Source organism: Orycteropus afer, unplaced genomic scaffold (assembly GCF_000298275.1).
Source record: "Orycteropus afer afer isolate SDZICR_OR568_19922 unplaced genomic scaffold, OryAfe1.0 scaffold00131, whole genome shotgun sequence".
NCBI lineage: Eukaryota > Metazoa > Chordata > Mammalia > Tubulidentata > Orycteropodidae > Orycteropus > Orycteropus afer.
Window position 1 is genome coordinate 4,426,079 of NW_006921718.1, and position 14,191 is coordinate 4,440,269.

Genomic DNA, 14,191 nt, shown 5'->3' on the forward strand with positions numbered 1-14,191 from the left:
TCACTTTCAGTAAGCAAAGTTGGGTTGTCTGCATAGCGCAACTTTTTAATGACTCTTCCTTTAATCCTGATGCTGCATTCTTCTTCATATAGTCTAGCTTCTTGGACTATTTATTTGCTCAGCATACAGATTGAATAAGTACAGTGAAAGGATACAATCCTGATGTACCCCCTTCCTGATTTTAAACCATGCAGTATCCCCTTGTTCTGTTTGAATGACAGCTTCCTGGTCTATGTACAGATTCCTCATGAGCACAATTATGTGTTCTGGAATTCCCATTACTTTAAATGTTACCCATAATTTGTCACAACCCACACAGTCAAATGCTTTTGCATGGTCAATAAAATACCAACATCTTTCTGGTGATCTTTGCTTTCAGTCAAGATCCATCTGACAACAGCAATCATTCTCTTCTGAGTACAGCCTGCATTTCTAGAAGTTCCCTGTCAATATATTGCTGCAATCATTTTTTAATTATCTTCAGAAAAAATTTACTTGTGTGTGATATTTATGATATTGTTTGATAATTTCCACATTGTGTTGGATCACTTTTCTTTGGAATGGGCACATATATGGATCTCTTCCAGTCACTTGGCCAGGTAGCTGTCTTCCCAATTACCTGGCATAGACCAGCAAGTGCCTCCAGTGTAGCATCCATTTGTTGAAACAACTCAGTGGGTATTCTGTCAGTTCCTGGAGCCATGTTTTTCGCCAATTCCTTCAGTGCAGCTTCGACTTCTTTCTTCAATACCATTCGTTTTTGATCACATACCATCTCCTGAAACAGTTGAACATCGACAAATTCTTTTTGATACAGTGACTCTGTATATTTCTTCCATTTTCTTTTGATGTTTCTTGCATCATTCAATGTTTTGCTCATAGACTCCTGCAATATTGCAACTCAAGGCTTGAATTTTTCTTCAGTTTTTCATCTTGAGAAATGTTCTTCCCTTTTGATTTTCTACACCAGGTCTTTGCATATTTCATTATAATAATTGACTTTGTCTTCTCCAGCTGCTCTTTGAAATATTCTTTTCAGTTCCTTTTTTTTTTTTAATTGTGATTTGGGTGAAAATTTACAGAGCAAATTCACTTTCCATACAGCAGCTCACATACACTTTGTCTCATGACATTGACTACAATTTACCACAATGCAACAGCTCCCCTCCCACTTCTTCCCAATAGTTACCTCTTCCCAATGATATAGATTTACTTCTGGGTTCTTAATTCTGTTCCATTGGCCTATGTGTCTATCATTATAATAGTACCAGCCTGATTTAACTACCTTGGTTGTGTATTAAGTTCTTTTTCTTTAGTAGTGCTTTACTTATTTGGCGTCCCTTTCCTTTACATGTAAAGTTGGTGGTTAGTTTTGCGATCTCTTTAAAGAAAGAAGATGGAATCTGGATAGAGATTGCATTATATTTATAGATCACTTTGGGTAGTATTGACATTTTCATGATGTTAAGTCTTCCTCTCCATGAGCATAGGAGCTCTGGTAGCGTAGTGCCTAAGGCACTTGACTACTAACCAGAAGGCTGGTAGTTGAAACCCACCAGCCACTCCTCGGAAAGAAGGTTGGGCAATCTACTTCCATAGTGATACTGTTTCGGAAACCCAAGGAGGAGTTGCTATGAGTCGGGTCTGACTCGACAGCGTGTAACAACAACAACATTCATGAGCATCATTCCATTTATGTAGGTCTCTTTTGGTTTCTTGTAGTAGTGTTTTATAGTTTTCTTTGTATAGGTCTTTTGTGCCTCTGGTTAGACTTATTCCTAGGTACTTCATCTTTTGAGTAGTTATCGTAAATGGTAACATTTTTCTGATTTCCTTATGAGAGTTCTCTTCATTAGGGTAAAGGAATTTGACTGATTTTTGTATGTTAATCTTGTACCCTGCTACTTTGCTGAAACTCTCAATTAATTCCATTCATTTTCTTATTATGTCTTTGGGATTTTCTGTGTATAAGATCATATCACCTGCAAATAGAGATAGTTTTACTTCTTCTTTGCCAACTTGAATGTCTTTTAATTCCCTTCCTTGTCTTATTGCTCTGGGTAGGACTTCCAATACAATATTGAATTTTGTTGTTGTTGAGGTACCGTTGAGTCATCTCTAACTCATAGCGACCTCATGCAGATTGAAACACTGCCCGGTCCTGTGCCAGCACCACAATCCTTGCTATACTTGAGCCCATTGTTGCAGCTACTGTGTCAATCCATCTTATTAAAGGTCTTCCCCTTTTTCATTGTCTCTGCACTTTGCCAAGCATGATATCCTTCTCCAGGTAATGGTTCCTTCTTACAACATGACCAAAGTAGGTGAGATGAAATTTGGCCATTCTCACTTCCAAGGAGCATTCTGGCTGCACTTCTTCCAGGACAGATTTGCTAGTTCTTTTAGCAGGCCATGGTACTTTCAGCATTTTTCGCCAACACCACAATTCAAAAAGCATCTACTCTTCTTCAGTCTTCCTTTTTCATTGTCCAGCTCTCACATGCATATGAGGCAACTGAAAATACCATGACTTGTGTCAAGAGCACCTTAGTCTTCAAGGCAACGTCTTTGCTCTTCAGCATTTGCAAGAAGTCTTTTGCAGCAGATTTGCCCAATGCTATACGATGTTTAATATCTTGATTGCTGCTTCCATTGGTGTTGATTGTAGAACCAAATAATAGGAAGTCTTTGACAATTTCAATCTTTTCTCCATTTATCATGATGCTGCTTATTGGTCCCGCTGTGAGGATTTCTGTTTTCTTTATATTTAGATATAATCCATACTGCAGACTGCAGTCTTCAATCTTCATCAGTAAGTGCTTCAAGTCATCCTCACTCTCAGCGAGCAAGGTTGTGTCGTCTGCATAACATAGGTTGTTAATGATTCTTCCTTCAATCCTGATGCCATGTTCTTCTTCATATAGTCCAGCTTCTCGGATTATTTGATCAGCATACAGATTGAATAAGTATGGTGGAAGGATACAACCCTGATGCACTCCCTTCTTGATTTTAAACCATGCAGTGTCCCCTTGTTCTATTTGAACGACAGCCTCCTGGTCTATGTACAGGTTACTCATGAGCACAATTAATTCCCTTTCTTCTCAATATTGAATAGGAATGGTGATAAAAGGCATCTTTGTCTGGTACTCATTCATAAGGGGAATGTTTTCAGTCTCTCCTCATTTAAAATAATATTGTCCATTGGCTTTATATTATGGTTTTAATCATGTTGAGGAATTTCCCTTCTTTTCCTATTTTGTTCAGTGTTCTTACCAGGAATGGGTGTTAGATTTTATCAAATGCCTTTTCTGCATCAATTGATATGATCATGTGGTTATTTTATTTATGTGGTGGATTATGTTGATTATTTTTCTAATGTTGAACCATCATTGCATACCTTATATGAATCCCTCTAAGTCATTCATTTAAAGAGTTAGGTTCATTTATTTTAATTGTGTTCAATTGTATGTCCCTTTCCCCAATCCTTGTTGATTCAATTTTATTTTTTAACCAAAACTCAAACACTACATGAAAGTTATACACAGAGAGGTGCCACTCAGTCTCTATTCCTTCTACTCTCAAGCTCCACATCCCTTGGAGAGAAGCACCATCATTGTTTTCTGTTAATCCTTCTTCTTGTCCTTTTTTGGGGGGTGGGATAGACACATAGATAAGTATATGCTTTCTTATTTCATTTAAGAATATCTCCTGGAAACTATTCTATATCAGTTTGTAGAAAATTTCCTTTTTTTCTTTTTTTAACATCTGCAAAGTGCTTCATCACTTAATCAGATACCTGTGCCATGCTTGGACATTTAGATGTTGTTGTTGTTGTTGTTATGTGCCATCGAGTCAGACCTGACTCATAGCAACCCCTCCTTGGGTTTCCGAGGCAGTTGTTGTTGTTGTTATGTGCCGTCGAGTCAAACCCGACTCATAGCGACCCCTCCTTGGGTTTCCGAGGCAGTATCACTACAGAAATAGATTGCCCCATCTTCCTTCCGAGGAGTGGCTGGTGGGTTTGAACCGCCAGCCTTCTGGTTAGCAGTCAAATGCCTTTAGGCGCTATTAGATAGCTTTCAAAAGTTTGCAATGGTAAATAATGCTGCTATGAATGATTTTGTGCAAATGTATTTTATATATTGTTGGAGTTGTATCTTCAGGATAAATGCTCAGAAATTGGATTGGTAGGTCAAAGCATAAATGCAAATGAGTTTTGCTGGATACGGCCAAATTCCTCTCCATAGGATTATGCCATTTTACATTCTTACCAGCAATGAAACTAGCCTGTTTCTCACATCCTTGCTGATAGATTGTAATCACACGCTTTTTAATGTCTGCAACCTGATGGGTAAGAATTGGTTTCCCAATGTTGTTTTACTTTGCATTTCTCTTATTATAAGTGAAATTTAACATTCTTTCATACACGTAAGGGCCATTTTTACAGCTCTTTTTGTGAATTTTCTGTTGATGTCTTTTGCCCATTTTCCCCTATGGGATTAAAAAAATCTTAAAAGTTATTAACTAGGCAGAAATAGCTTTTAATAGAATTTACATTGACTGAAGGAAGAAACTTAAAGTACTTGTTGTAGATAAGTTATAGATTCTTCCCTCAGGAATTACAGTCTATGAGCTGAACACTCTCACAGTGGGTATAAGCATAAGCTCCAGAGCCAGACTGCCTGGGCTCAAGTGCCAGTGCTGCCACTGATGCAACCCATTTTGCCCTTTGGTGCCTCAGTTTCTCCATATGCAAGATGAAACATAATAGCATTTAACTTTGAAGATTGCTATGAGAATAAAATGACTAAATATATATATATATATATAAAGTTTTTTCAGCAGTTCCTGGATTATTGGTTATTTTACCAATAATAATAATATGGAGTCAAGAAAATGTTCTCCATACGTTATTTGATTTGATCGCAGAAGAATCCTGTTGTGTACTTAGTTACAAAAACAAGGAACTGGAATTTAGAAACATTAGGTGATATGGTATAATAGGAATTATAACCTAGTTTCATTCATTCATTTGTTCATTCATTCCATATTCATTAAGGTGCTGCTATGAACCACGCACTGGAGATACACCTTGATCAAGACAGATTTTTGAGCTCATAGAATTCGCTCTCTGGTGATGAAGGGATGCAAGTGTGGAAAGAGACACACACACACACACAAAATAAGGACATCATTTTGTCTGTCACTGGTGTCTTCAGCATCCATAGCAGTGTCAAGATTCATTTGTTAAATGAGAGAGTAAAGTAATGAATGTGCAAGTGGTGAAAGTGAGGCTGGATACACAGAGGTAGAACCTAAATCATGAAAAGTTTTGTCAACCATTCTGAAGAGTTTAGACTTTATCCTGAGCAGAGCAACTACAACATCACATTGGCATCAAAGAACACTCAAGTTTGAGGCTGTATGCAGACCCAAAGGAGAAGAGTGAACAGCTGGGAGGTTGTTACAAGAACTCTGGTGGGGGACGATAAGAGCCTAAATCAAGAAGGAGGCCGTGGGGACAGAGAGGAGGTGAGCTGGAGAGATATTGAGAGGGTAGAATTGACTTTAGCTGGTGTGGAAGGGAGGGTTGGGGAAGTAGTCTCAGTGTAACACTGAGGATTTTAGCTTGACAAAAGAAATTCACTGTGTTAAGAGATTAAAGAGGAATTGCTGACTAGGAAAAAATGGAGGAAGGCCTTTTAAACATAGGGATTTGAGGTGACCATAGGACCAACTCATTTTCTGGATTGTGCTTGCATTAGGCTTCTTTATACTCCTTGGGGTCAGGAGCTGTGGGCTTGACAAGGGCACTGTACTTGCCTAAGCGATAAAGTGTCTTGTAGAGGAAAAAGACACCAGTTAGTTGGCCACTTGGCCAGCAATGCAGCCTTGGAATCACATTAACTCCCTGGGGCTTCCTTTCCAGGAACATGGTGAGATGCACCTTAGTGCAGTTAACTGGTTAACCGCTAATTGTGTTATATACTTAGTTATAAAAACAAGGAACTGGAATTTAGAAACATTAGGTGATTTGGTGTAATAGGAATTATAACTTAGTTTCATTCCTTCATTCATCCATTTCATATTTATTAAGGTGCTGCTATGAACCAGGTACTGGAGCTATACCTTGATCAAGACAGATTTTTTGAGTTTATTCTGGATAGCTAATTCTTTGAGGCCAAAAATACTCAATTCTGCATCTTCTCTCCTTCTCAAGACCATGATATCTTGCATAAAGTTGCTAATGCAAACTATATAATTGTCTCAGGAGGTGAAGCAACACTAGGGACTTTTATAAGGAAAGAAAAGATTAAGGAAACGCGCGCGTGCGCGCGCGCGCACACACACACACACACACACACACGCACACGGTAAAGAAGACAACTTGGGGAGGAGGAGATAGGGATAAAAAGGAGGGAAGAAAAGGAGTTGTGAAAGCAAGCTCACATTCAGGACAAGACTTAACTAACTACTGTAGAGAAGAGATGTAAAGAGAACTGAGTTACTGAATTGGAAAGGAGGTACTTCGTTCTCTGGAGATCCGTTTTGTGTTTACAAGGACCAGCCCAGCTCTAGGGGAATGTGATATTGGGCTCAGGGAGGTGGGTGTGAAACTTGAGACGGTTGGGGCGCCCCTCAATTCCTCCTAGAAGTGGAAGGCCAGGAAAACCTTGCAGCAGGCGGGCCGAAGTGAGGGCACTGATGGGCAGGGCAGTGGGCGGGGAGAAGAAAGAGGAGGTGCAGGCTGGGGGTGGCGCTAGGACCTGCCGGCCGTTCCGCCGGTTCCCGGGAGGTTGATAAAGCGGCGGCGGCGTTTGACGTCAGTGGGGAGTTAATTTTAAATCGGTACAAGATGGCGGAGGGGGACAAGGCAGCGCGGAGGCAGCAGCCGCAGAAGGGGCTGCTACGCTTGCGGAGGACTGGAGACCCAAACGCCGAGGTTAACCACGTCTCGTCCACGACCTCTCTAGGTACTGGCTGGCGGGGCGGAGACCACAGGGCTTTGGTTGGGAGAGGGCGCGAGGTGCTTGGGCTCACGGGCACTGGACGCAAGCGGCGGGGTCGTCGTCTTCGGCTCGCTCAGTCCTCCTCCCGCCGCCGCGTCTGGCCTCTGGGCCTAGCCTCTGCCACGCCTGTGCTCCCGCCGCGCGCGACCTGAGAGGGCGGCCCATGGGCCGCGCCTCCCGCAGCTATCGGGTGAACTGGCGGCCCGCGCGTTCGCGCCCGGCCCCCTGCCCGGTCGCCCGCCGCGTGGCTTCGCCGTGCTCACCCCGACCTGAGGGGGCGGTCTTGAGCCCGGGCCTCAGGTCCCGGGCACTGGGAGGTCGGCGGCGGGGTCGCGTGGTGTTGGCGAGCCCTGGACACGGCGGGGCAGTCTGTCACTTGGCGGGCACTCGCTGCCCTTTCTTCCCTTCGTGGAGAGAGGGTAAGGGGTGGCTGGGGCGAGTTGGAGCCCCCGGAGGAGGATGCAAAGCGCGCGGGGAGAGCAGACACTTCACTGCCAGGTTTAAAGCTCTACAAACACCCTTCCAGATGGAACCGCAGCATCAGGCCGGGGCTTTGCTTGGGCGCTCCGGTCTCGGTGTTCCTTCTGTCCTCAAACCCGTTCGCGTGATTGCGCGTGTTTAGGGTTGCAAGTTCAGATTTAGTTGTCAAGCCCGGGATATGAGTCGTTTACTAACTAGTCACTGAGACGATAGTAAGGCCCGATCTGACTGAAAGTCTGGTGTGAAGTCACCTGATCCTTGTGGTTCCTTGGTTTTGCTGAATGTGAGCTCCTACTGTACGTGAACAAGGAGCGCCCTTGCCCCTTGAAAACGCTTTTGCTTTGGCAGCAGAGTGTTGTGTGTTCCTCTCACTCATAACACCACTATTTTTAGGAGTTTAGCATTTGATCTTTCACTGTGGTGTGAATTGAACTCATGAAATCCTGATTGAGAATTTTTTTGGTATTTAAAGACAAAGTTTTACAGAGACTTATAAATAGTAGAAGCTTGCGTTGGTAAGTACGCCTATGACGTAGATAAGAGTTTATTAAATACACTAAATATTATTTTGTTTTCAGATCTCTCCCTTTTCATGTCTGATAAAGATTTTGTGAGATGAGATTTAACACATTTTGATTAAATCCTAACACGAGGACACACTTTAATAGAAAAGTTTATATGAAATACACTTAATCATCATTGGTAGTTCGTGAAACTGTGGAACTTAAGTCAGAAGTGATAACAAACTGTAGGGTTTTACTACCCAAAAACCCACTGCCATCGAGTCAATTCTGATTCTTAGCGAACCTTTAGGACAGAGTAGAACTAACTGCCCAAGAGAGGCAGACTGCCTCAGCTTTCTCCCGCAGAGGGGCTGGTGGGTTTGAACCACTGACTTTTTGTTTGGCAGCCAAATGCTTTTAACCACTACACCACCAAAGCTCCAGAGTTTTGCTAAGGACAAAAAAAAAAAACGAAATAAAGCTTATTTTATTGCCTACCAACCAAAGCACTTGACAGAATGTTTACACCTCATAAAAAAAAACTGTCAAGGAAGTGACTTCTGCCTTGGACCTCTGCTGGTTGGAATTTTCAGTAGCTACTCTGGAATGCTAATAGTTTAGTTTAGCTTTTTGGGGCCTTAGGGGAAGGAGTTGTGTTTCTGCTCCCGCTTTCCCCAAGGTAATCATTTTAGATATACTTAACAAAATGTATCATGTGTTTCCCTTATTAGGAATAGCAAGCATAACTTTATGACTGTCATGGATGGTTATGAACATCGTTTTTATGTGATAATAGTGAGAAGAGATGAAATTTTTGAGACTGTTAATAAGTAGAGTCCACCGTTTATTAAATGCTTTGTTGTCCATAGGGAGCCCTGGTGGTGTAGTTACAGCATTTGGCTGCTAACCAAAAGTTTGGTAGTTCGAAGCCACCAGACACTCTGCTGGAGAAAGATGAGGCATTCTGCTTCCATAAAGATTTACAGCCTTAGAAACCCTATGGGGATTGCTATTAGTCAGGGTGGACTCCATGGTAGTGGATTTGGGTTTGGGTTATTGGCCATAGGTTTTTATCCTTTTTTTTTTTTTTCCATGTGACCTTCACTTAAGGTCCTATTCCTATCTAATTGCTGCCTAGAACACTCCTTCTCTCTGCTAATTTGCACTGAGGCATATATTACTACACTGAAAAAACAAATAAACTGGTTAGGGTTTGTGTTTATAGTAAGAGCAAAGAAGCTGTACTTGAGTGGGGACTGTAATTCTGGCTGAATAAGAAACTCTTTGTCTCCCTCTGCTTTCTGGAGAAGTAGTTGTAGAGCTGAATTCAGGGTCAGGTGTCACTCCAGTGTCTCTCTCAAGAGAAATGCTTCTCCTTTTAGGAATTTAAGATCCTCGTAAAACACTTAATCACTCTTACATTTTAATGACTTTGTAGGTTGGTAGGAATCTATAGATTTATTTAAATCTATCTAGTAAAATGATTTTGAAGTTCTTTGAAATTCTTTATTTCAGGGAGAAAAGGGCTGCCTCTAGTAAAATAATATCTACTGTAACTTTTTGATAAAGTTTTTGAACATTCACAAGTGAAAATGTTAGACCCTTTCCAAAATAATGCTTTTTCCATCTGTTTGGTATAGGTAATCTTAAACGGAGGCAGTGGTTAAGAGTAATTGGAAGAATTACCAATTAGTTTGATAATACTGAAGTTAAAGACATTTTTTAAATTGTAGGATTTAGTAGCAAGAGCACTTTAAAAACTTGTTTATGCTCAACTGGAAGAACTGTTTGACATACAATTGTAAGCAAAGCCATTTGGCTGGCTCTCAAAGTCAAGAGCAAAAGTCTTAAGGGATTGGAATAGAATTTAAACTTTTTTAAAAAAGTAATGGTGATTTATTATAGTGTAGCTTTACAGAAAGAGTTTTTTTTTTTTTCCCCTAAGGTGGGTACAAGGAAACAGTTCTTTCTCTCTCTCTTTTTTTTTTTTTTCTTACCCAATCTTTCTTTCTTTTTTTTTTTTTTTTTTTTTTTTTTTTTTTTTTAGGTTTAGTGGTATTCTGATTTTGTAGCCACTTTGGGTTTGGGTTTTCAAAGCTCAGGTGTGTTATTTATTTTCTGGAAAATTTGGGCATTGTTTAACTCAGGAGGATAGATGTGAATCCAGAATAACTGAAATTGTTACCACAATAGAGGTGTTATTCAAGTAACTTTTGTCTCATTTACTCTTCCTCACCTAAAGGTTGACTTTCTTTATAGCGTTACAAATGGATTGCCCGACAAACACCAAATCAAAAATAGGAAAGCAATAGTGATAACAACTGGTGCTTTATAAAGTACTTTGAATATCTCATTTTGATTTCATTTTTTGAAACCTTCTTATGAGGCAGTTAAAACATTATTCCCATTGGAGGGAGTGAGTATGACTTGCTCACAGTTGCAGAATTACTCAGTGGCACTCTTACTGTTCTCACCAGACTTGGAAGAGACCCGTCTCTGTTATGAATTCTCACATATAATTATAGAGATTGGGTGAAACGTTGTTGAATGAACTCTGAAATTATACTCATGAAGGAAAGAAAGATGAACCAGTTAAGTAAGGATAACGGAATAGAACATATGTAAAGTAGAAACCAAAAGGGTAGATAGATATGTAAAAGGATGGAGAATATTTAGTAAGTAGAACAATTCTGCTTGCTATGGATATGAGAAGTCTGAAGTGATCTGGAGGGCAAAGCCAAGGTAACTATTTTGCAAATGATTTTTATATTGCTAAACTTGGATAGAGTTTTATAAAAATGTGTTTAAGTAGTCACTACCTGCTCTGGGGCAAATGGTAGTTTTTTATGGGCAGATAATATCTACTAGACACAAAGTTTAAGTAATGAAAGATGATTTATACATCTGCTATTTCCCAAGGAGCTGTGTACTTCTGATGGACTTTGGGTTTGGTTCTTGGGCCAGTACAAGTAGAGTCTTGAGAATTCCCTTGCCTGACCTACTAGCTTAATAAAAATTATTCAAATTATGTTATGATTCACACTGAAAAACCAATAACTGCTAGCTGGGTATCCTGCTATCCAAGTTACTCTAGTTACTTGGTGAAATATATAACTGATGAAAAGTACTTATTTAGGATCCCAGTACCTTTCATCTTTCATTGCATAATGCTGTAATTGTGCAGGCAGTGTTTCTTTAATCATTGTTGTTGTTGTTATGTGCCGTTGAGTCGACCCCGACTCATAGCGACCCCTCCTTGGGTTTCCGAGGCAGTATCACTACGGAAGTAGGATTGCCCAACCTTCCTTCCGAGGAGGTATGTTAAAAACCAAACCTGTTCCAACTCATGGTGACCCTATGGATTACAAAGTAGAATTATCCATAGAGTTTTCTTGGCTATAATTTGCTCTTGGCTACTCACCTAAAGGTTGTCAGTATGAATCCACCTGGTAGCACTGTGGAAGAAAGGCCTGACAATCTGTTTCTGTAAAGATTACAGCCAGGAAAGCCTGTAGGGTAGCTCTTCTCTGTAACACATGGGATCTCCAAGAGTTGGAATCAACTCAGTGGCAACAGGTTTGGTTTGCATTTTAATCTTCATGGAAACAGATCTCCAGACTTTTGTTCCACAGTGGTGCTGAATGGGTTTGAAATGTCAACTTTTATGACAGTATTCCAGCACAAACCATTTTTACCATCCAGGAACCCTTAGAGGAAAGACAGTGTAGTAGAAAAAGAACAAAGAATTAAAAATGTGAGTGACTTTAAGTTGTCACATAAAGTAACTATTATTAACAAAACAAAACAAAAAACCTCAGTGCCCTGGGGTGGACTCATAGCGACCCTTCCTCGGGTTTCCGAGGCCGTATCAATATGGAAGTAGATTTCCCAGTCTTCTTTCTGAGGAGTGCCTGGTGAATTTGAACCACCAGCCTTCTGGTTAACAGTCACATGCCTTAAGCACTATGCTACCAGAGCTCCAAAACAAGGCTGTTGTGGGAAACAAATGAGATGATAGGGTACAAGTGTTTTGTGAACTGTGAAGCTGTCTCTGTGTAAGACATTGTAACATATATGTAAGAGTGCTGATTTGATTACTTTACTAAAATATGTAATTTATATATTTGCCAACAAAGTTTCTTTTTTTTCCCCCCTGTAATATGAAGAGAGTTGTACTTTGAGAGAGGTGGTGGGCAAGTTTTTTACTTTATCTGTAAACTGCTGATAATATGTTCACGATAGGGTTATCGTGAGTATTATTAAATGCCATAAAAGTGCTTAACGTAGCTCCAAACAGTCTACTAGTGGTAGTTACTGTGTGTTAGGATGTATGATTATTTTAAGGTGACACTTTGAACTCAAAATTAATTTTTATAGTGGACAACTTGAAAAGACTTTATTCAGTTTTTAAAATATTTAAATATGTATTTGTTTCTTAGTTATCTTAATAAAATATGAGCTTTAGAGAGTCACTTAATCATGACCCGCTATAGTCCTCTGAATTGTTTATTTTCAATTATAGGATATAATATGAGTTAATTTCTTAGTGTAAGGCATGACACTTTCCAAGTATAGTTGATTAGCTTTTCAGTAGTAAATATGCAAAACCTAACGTTGGATCTGTTATATGCACAGAATGCCTTAGAAATGATTCACTTGAAACCCATATAAAAGCTTTTTTTAAAAAAAATTTTCCTATAATTTTTTTAAAGGCATTTTATTGAAATATAGTTTATGTACAGTGAAATACACAAAACTAAAGTGACATGGGTCAATGCTTTTTTTTTGCAGTGTGCCCTCCCTTCCCCTCCACCCCTGGCAACCAACAAAGAAAGTTTCCCTCCATATATAAACCTTTCCTTCACCTCCACAACAATGAACTAATACTATATTTGTCCTTCTGTGAATGACTTATTTCACTCAGCATAATGTCCTCCAAGTTCATCCATATTATACAGTGTTTTGCAGACTCTACATTATTCTTTAGTACTGCATAGCATTCCATTATGTGTATGTACCATAGTTTGGTCATCCACTCTTCTGCTGATGGGTGCATAGGTTGTTTCCATCTTTTTGCTATTGTAAATAGTGCTGCAATGAACATGAGCGTGCTAGTAACTGTTCCTGTCCTGGATCTCACCTCTCTAGGATATGTACCTAGTAATGGGATTGCTGGGTCAAATGGTATCTCCAATTCCAGCTTTCTAAGAAATCGCCATTTTGCTTTCCACAGTGGTTGTGTCACTTCACAGTCCCCCCAGCAGTGTATGAAAGTCCCAATCTCTCCACATCCTTGCCAGCATTTGTTATTTTCTGTCTTGTTGAACCTTGCCGTCAGTGCTGGGGTGAGACGGTATTTCATTGTTGTTTTGATTTGCATCTCTTCATGTATTAGCTGGCCACCTGAATATCCTCCTTGGTGAAGTGTCTATTCATGCCTTCTGCCCATTTTTCAATTGGATTGTTAATGCCTTTGGTGTTGAGGCATTGGAGTTTTCTATAAATCTTGGAGATAAGTCCCTTGCCAGATATGTAATGCAATCGACAAATATGAATTTGTTGCTGTCATTTTTGTTATGTGCTTTTTTGTGATGTTGATTTCTTTGTTCCATATAATTTTCTATGTTGAGCTCGTTTTGTTTATGAATCGTGTTATCACTTCCTTTGTTGCTATTATTTTAGTATTTGCTAAATATTTTTACTGGTCCTCTTTTTTATTTTATTTTGATATGAAGGTTTATCATTTTCCTTTGAGGTTACCCTGTGATTTACAGTTTTCTTCCCAAGTTTAGAACAGTCAGTTCTATCTTACAGTTATCTTGACATTCCTACCATCTAGAAGTTCGGTAATGACCCAGTATTTTCCCTCTTTTTGCTTTGTAGTTGTCCTCATTTGTCAATTGATGTGTCTGGTTCCCTGTTTACAATCTTGTAGGCTTATTTACTTGGGATACTTCCATAGCTGGGTTGGTTTTGGGGTGATGTCATCATGTGTGTTAATGGTCAGTTGTTGTTGGCTGTTGTTGCTTCTCTGTCCAGAGCATCTCTGTTTCTTTAGCATCTCTTGTAAGGTTGGTGTGGTTTTAACATTCCCTTAATTTCAGCTTATCTGGAAATGTCCTAATTTCACCATCATATTTGAGGGACAATTTTGCTGGGTACATAATTCTTGGTTGGAAATTTTTCTCTTTCAGGATT

At 39.8% G+C, this 14,191-nt stretch overlaps 1 protein-coding gene across 1 annotated transcript in view; it reads left to right on the forward strand.

Moving 5' to 3' along the window:
- Nucleotides 1-6,856: 6,856 nt before the first annotated feature.
- ATL2 (atlastin GTPase 2) overlaps nucleotides 6,857-14,191 on the forward strand; it is a 97,226-nt gene continuing 89,891 nt past the window's right edge. Inside the window, exon 1 of the mRNA XM_042781542.1 lies at nucleotides 6,857-6,974. Coding sequence (XP_042637476.1) covers nucleotides 6,857-6,974 — 118 coding nt within the window. The remainder of the gene's footprint in view (nucleotides 6,975-14,191) is intronic.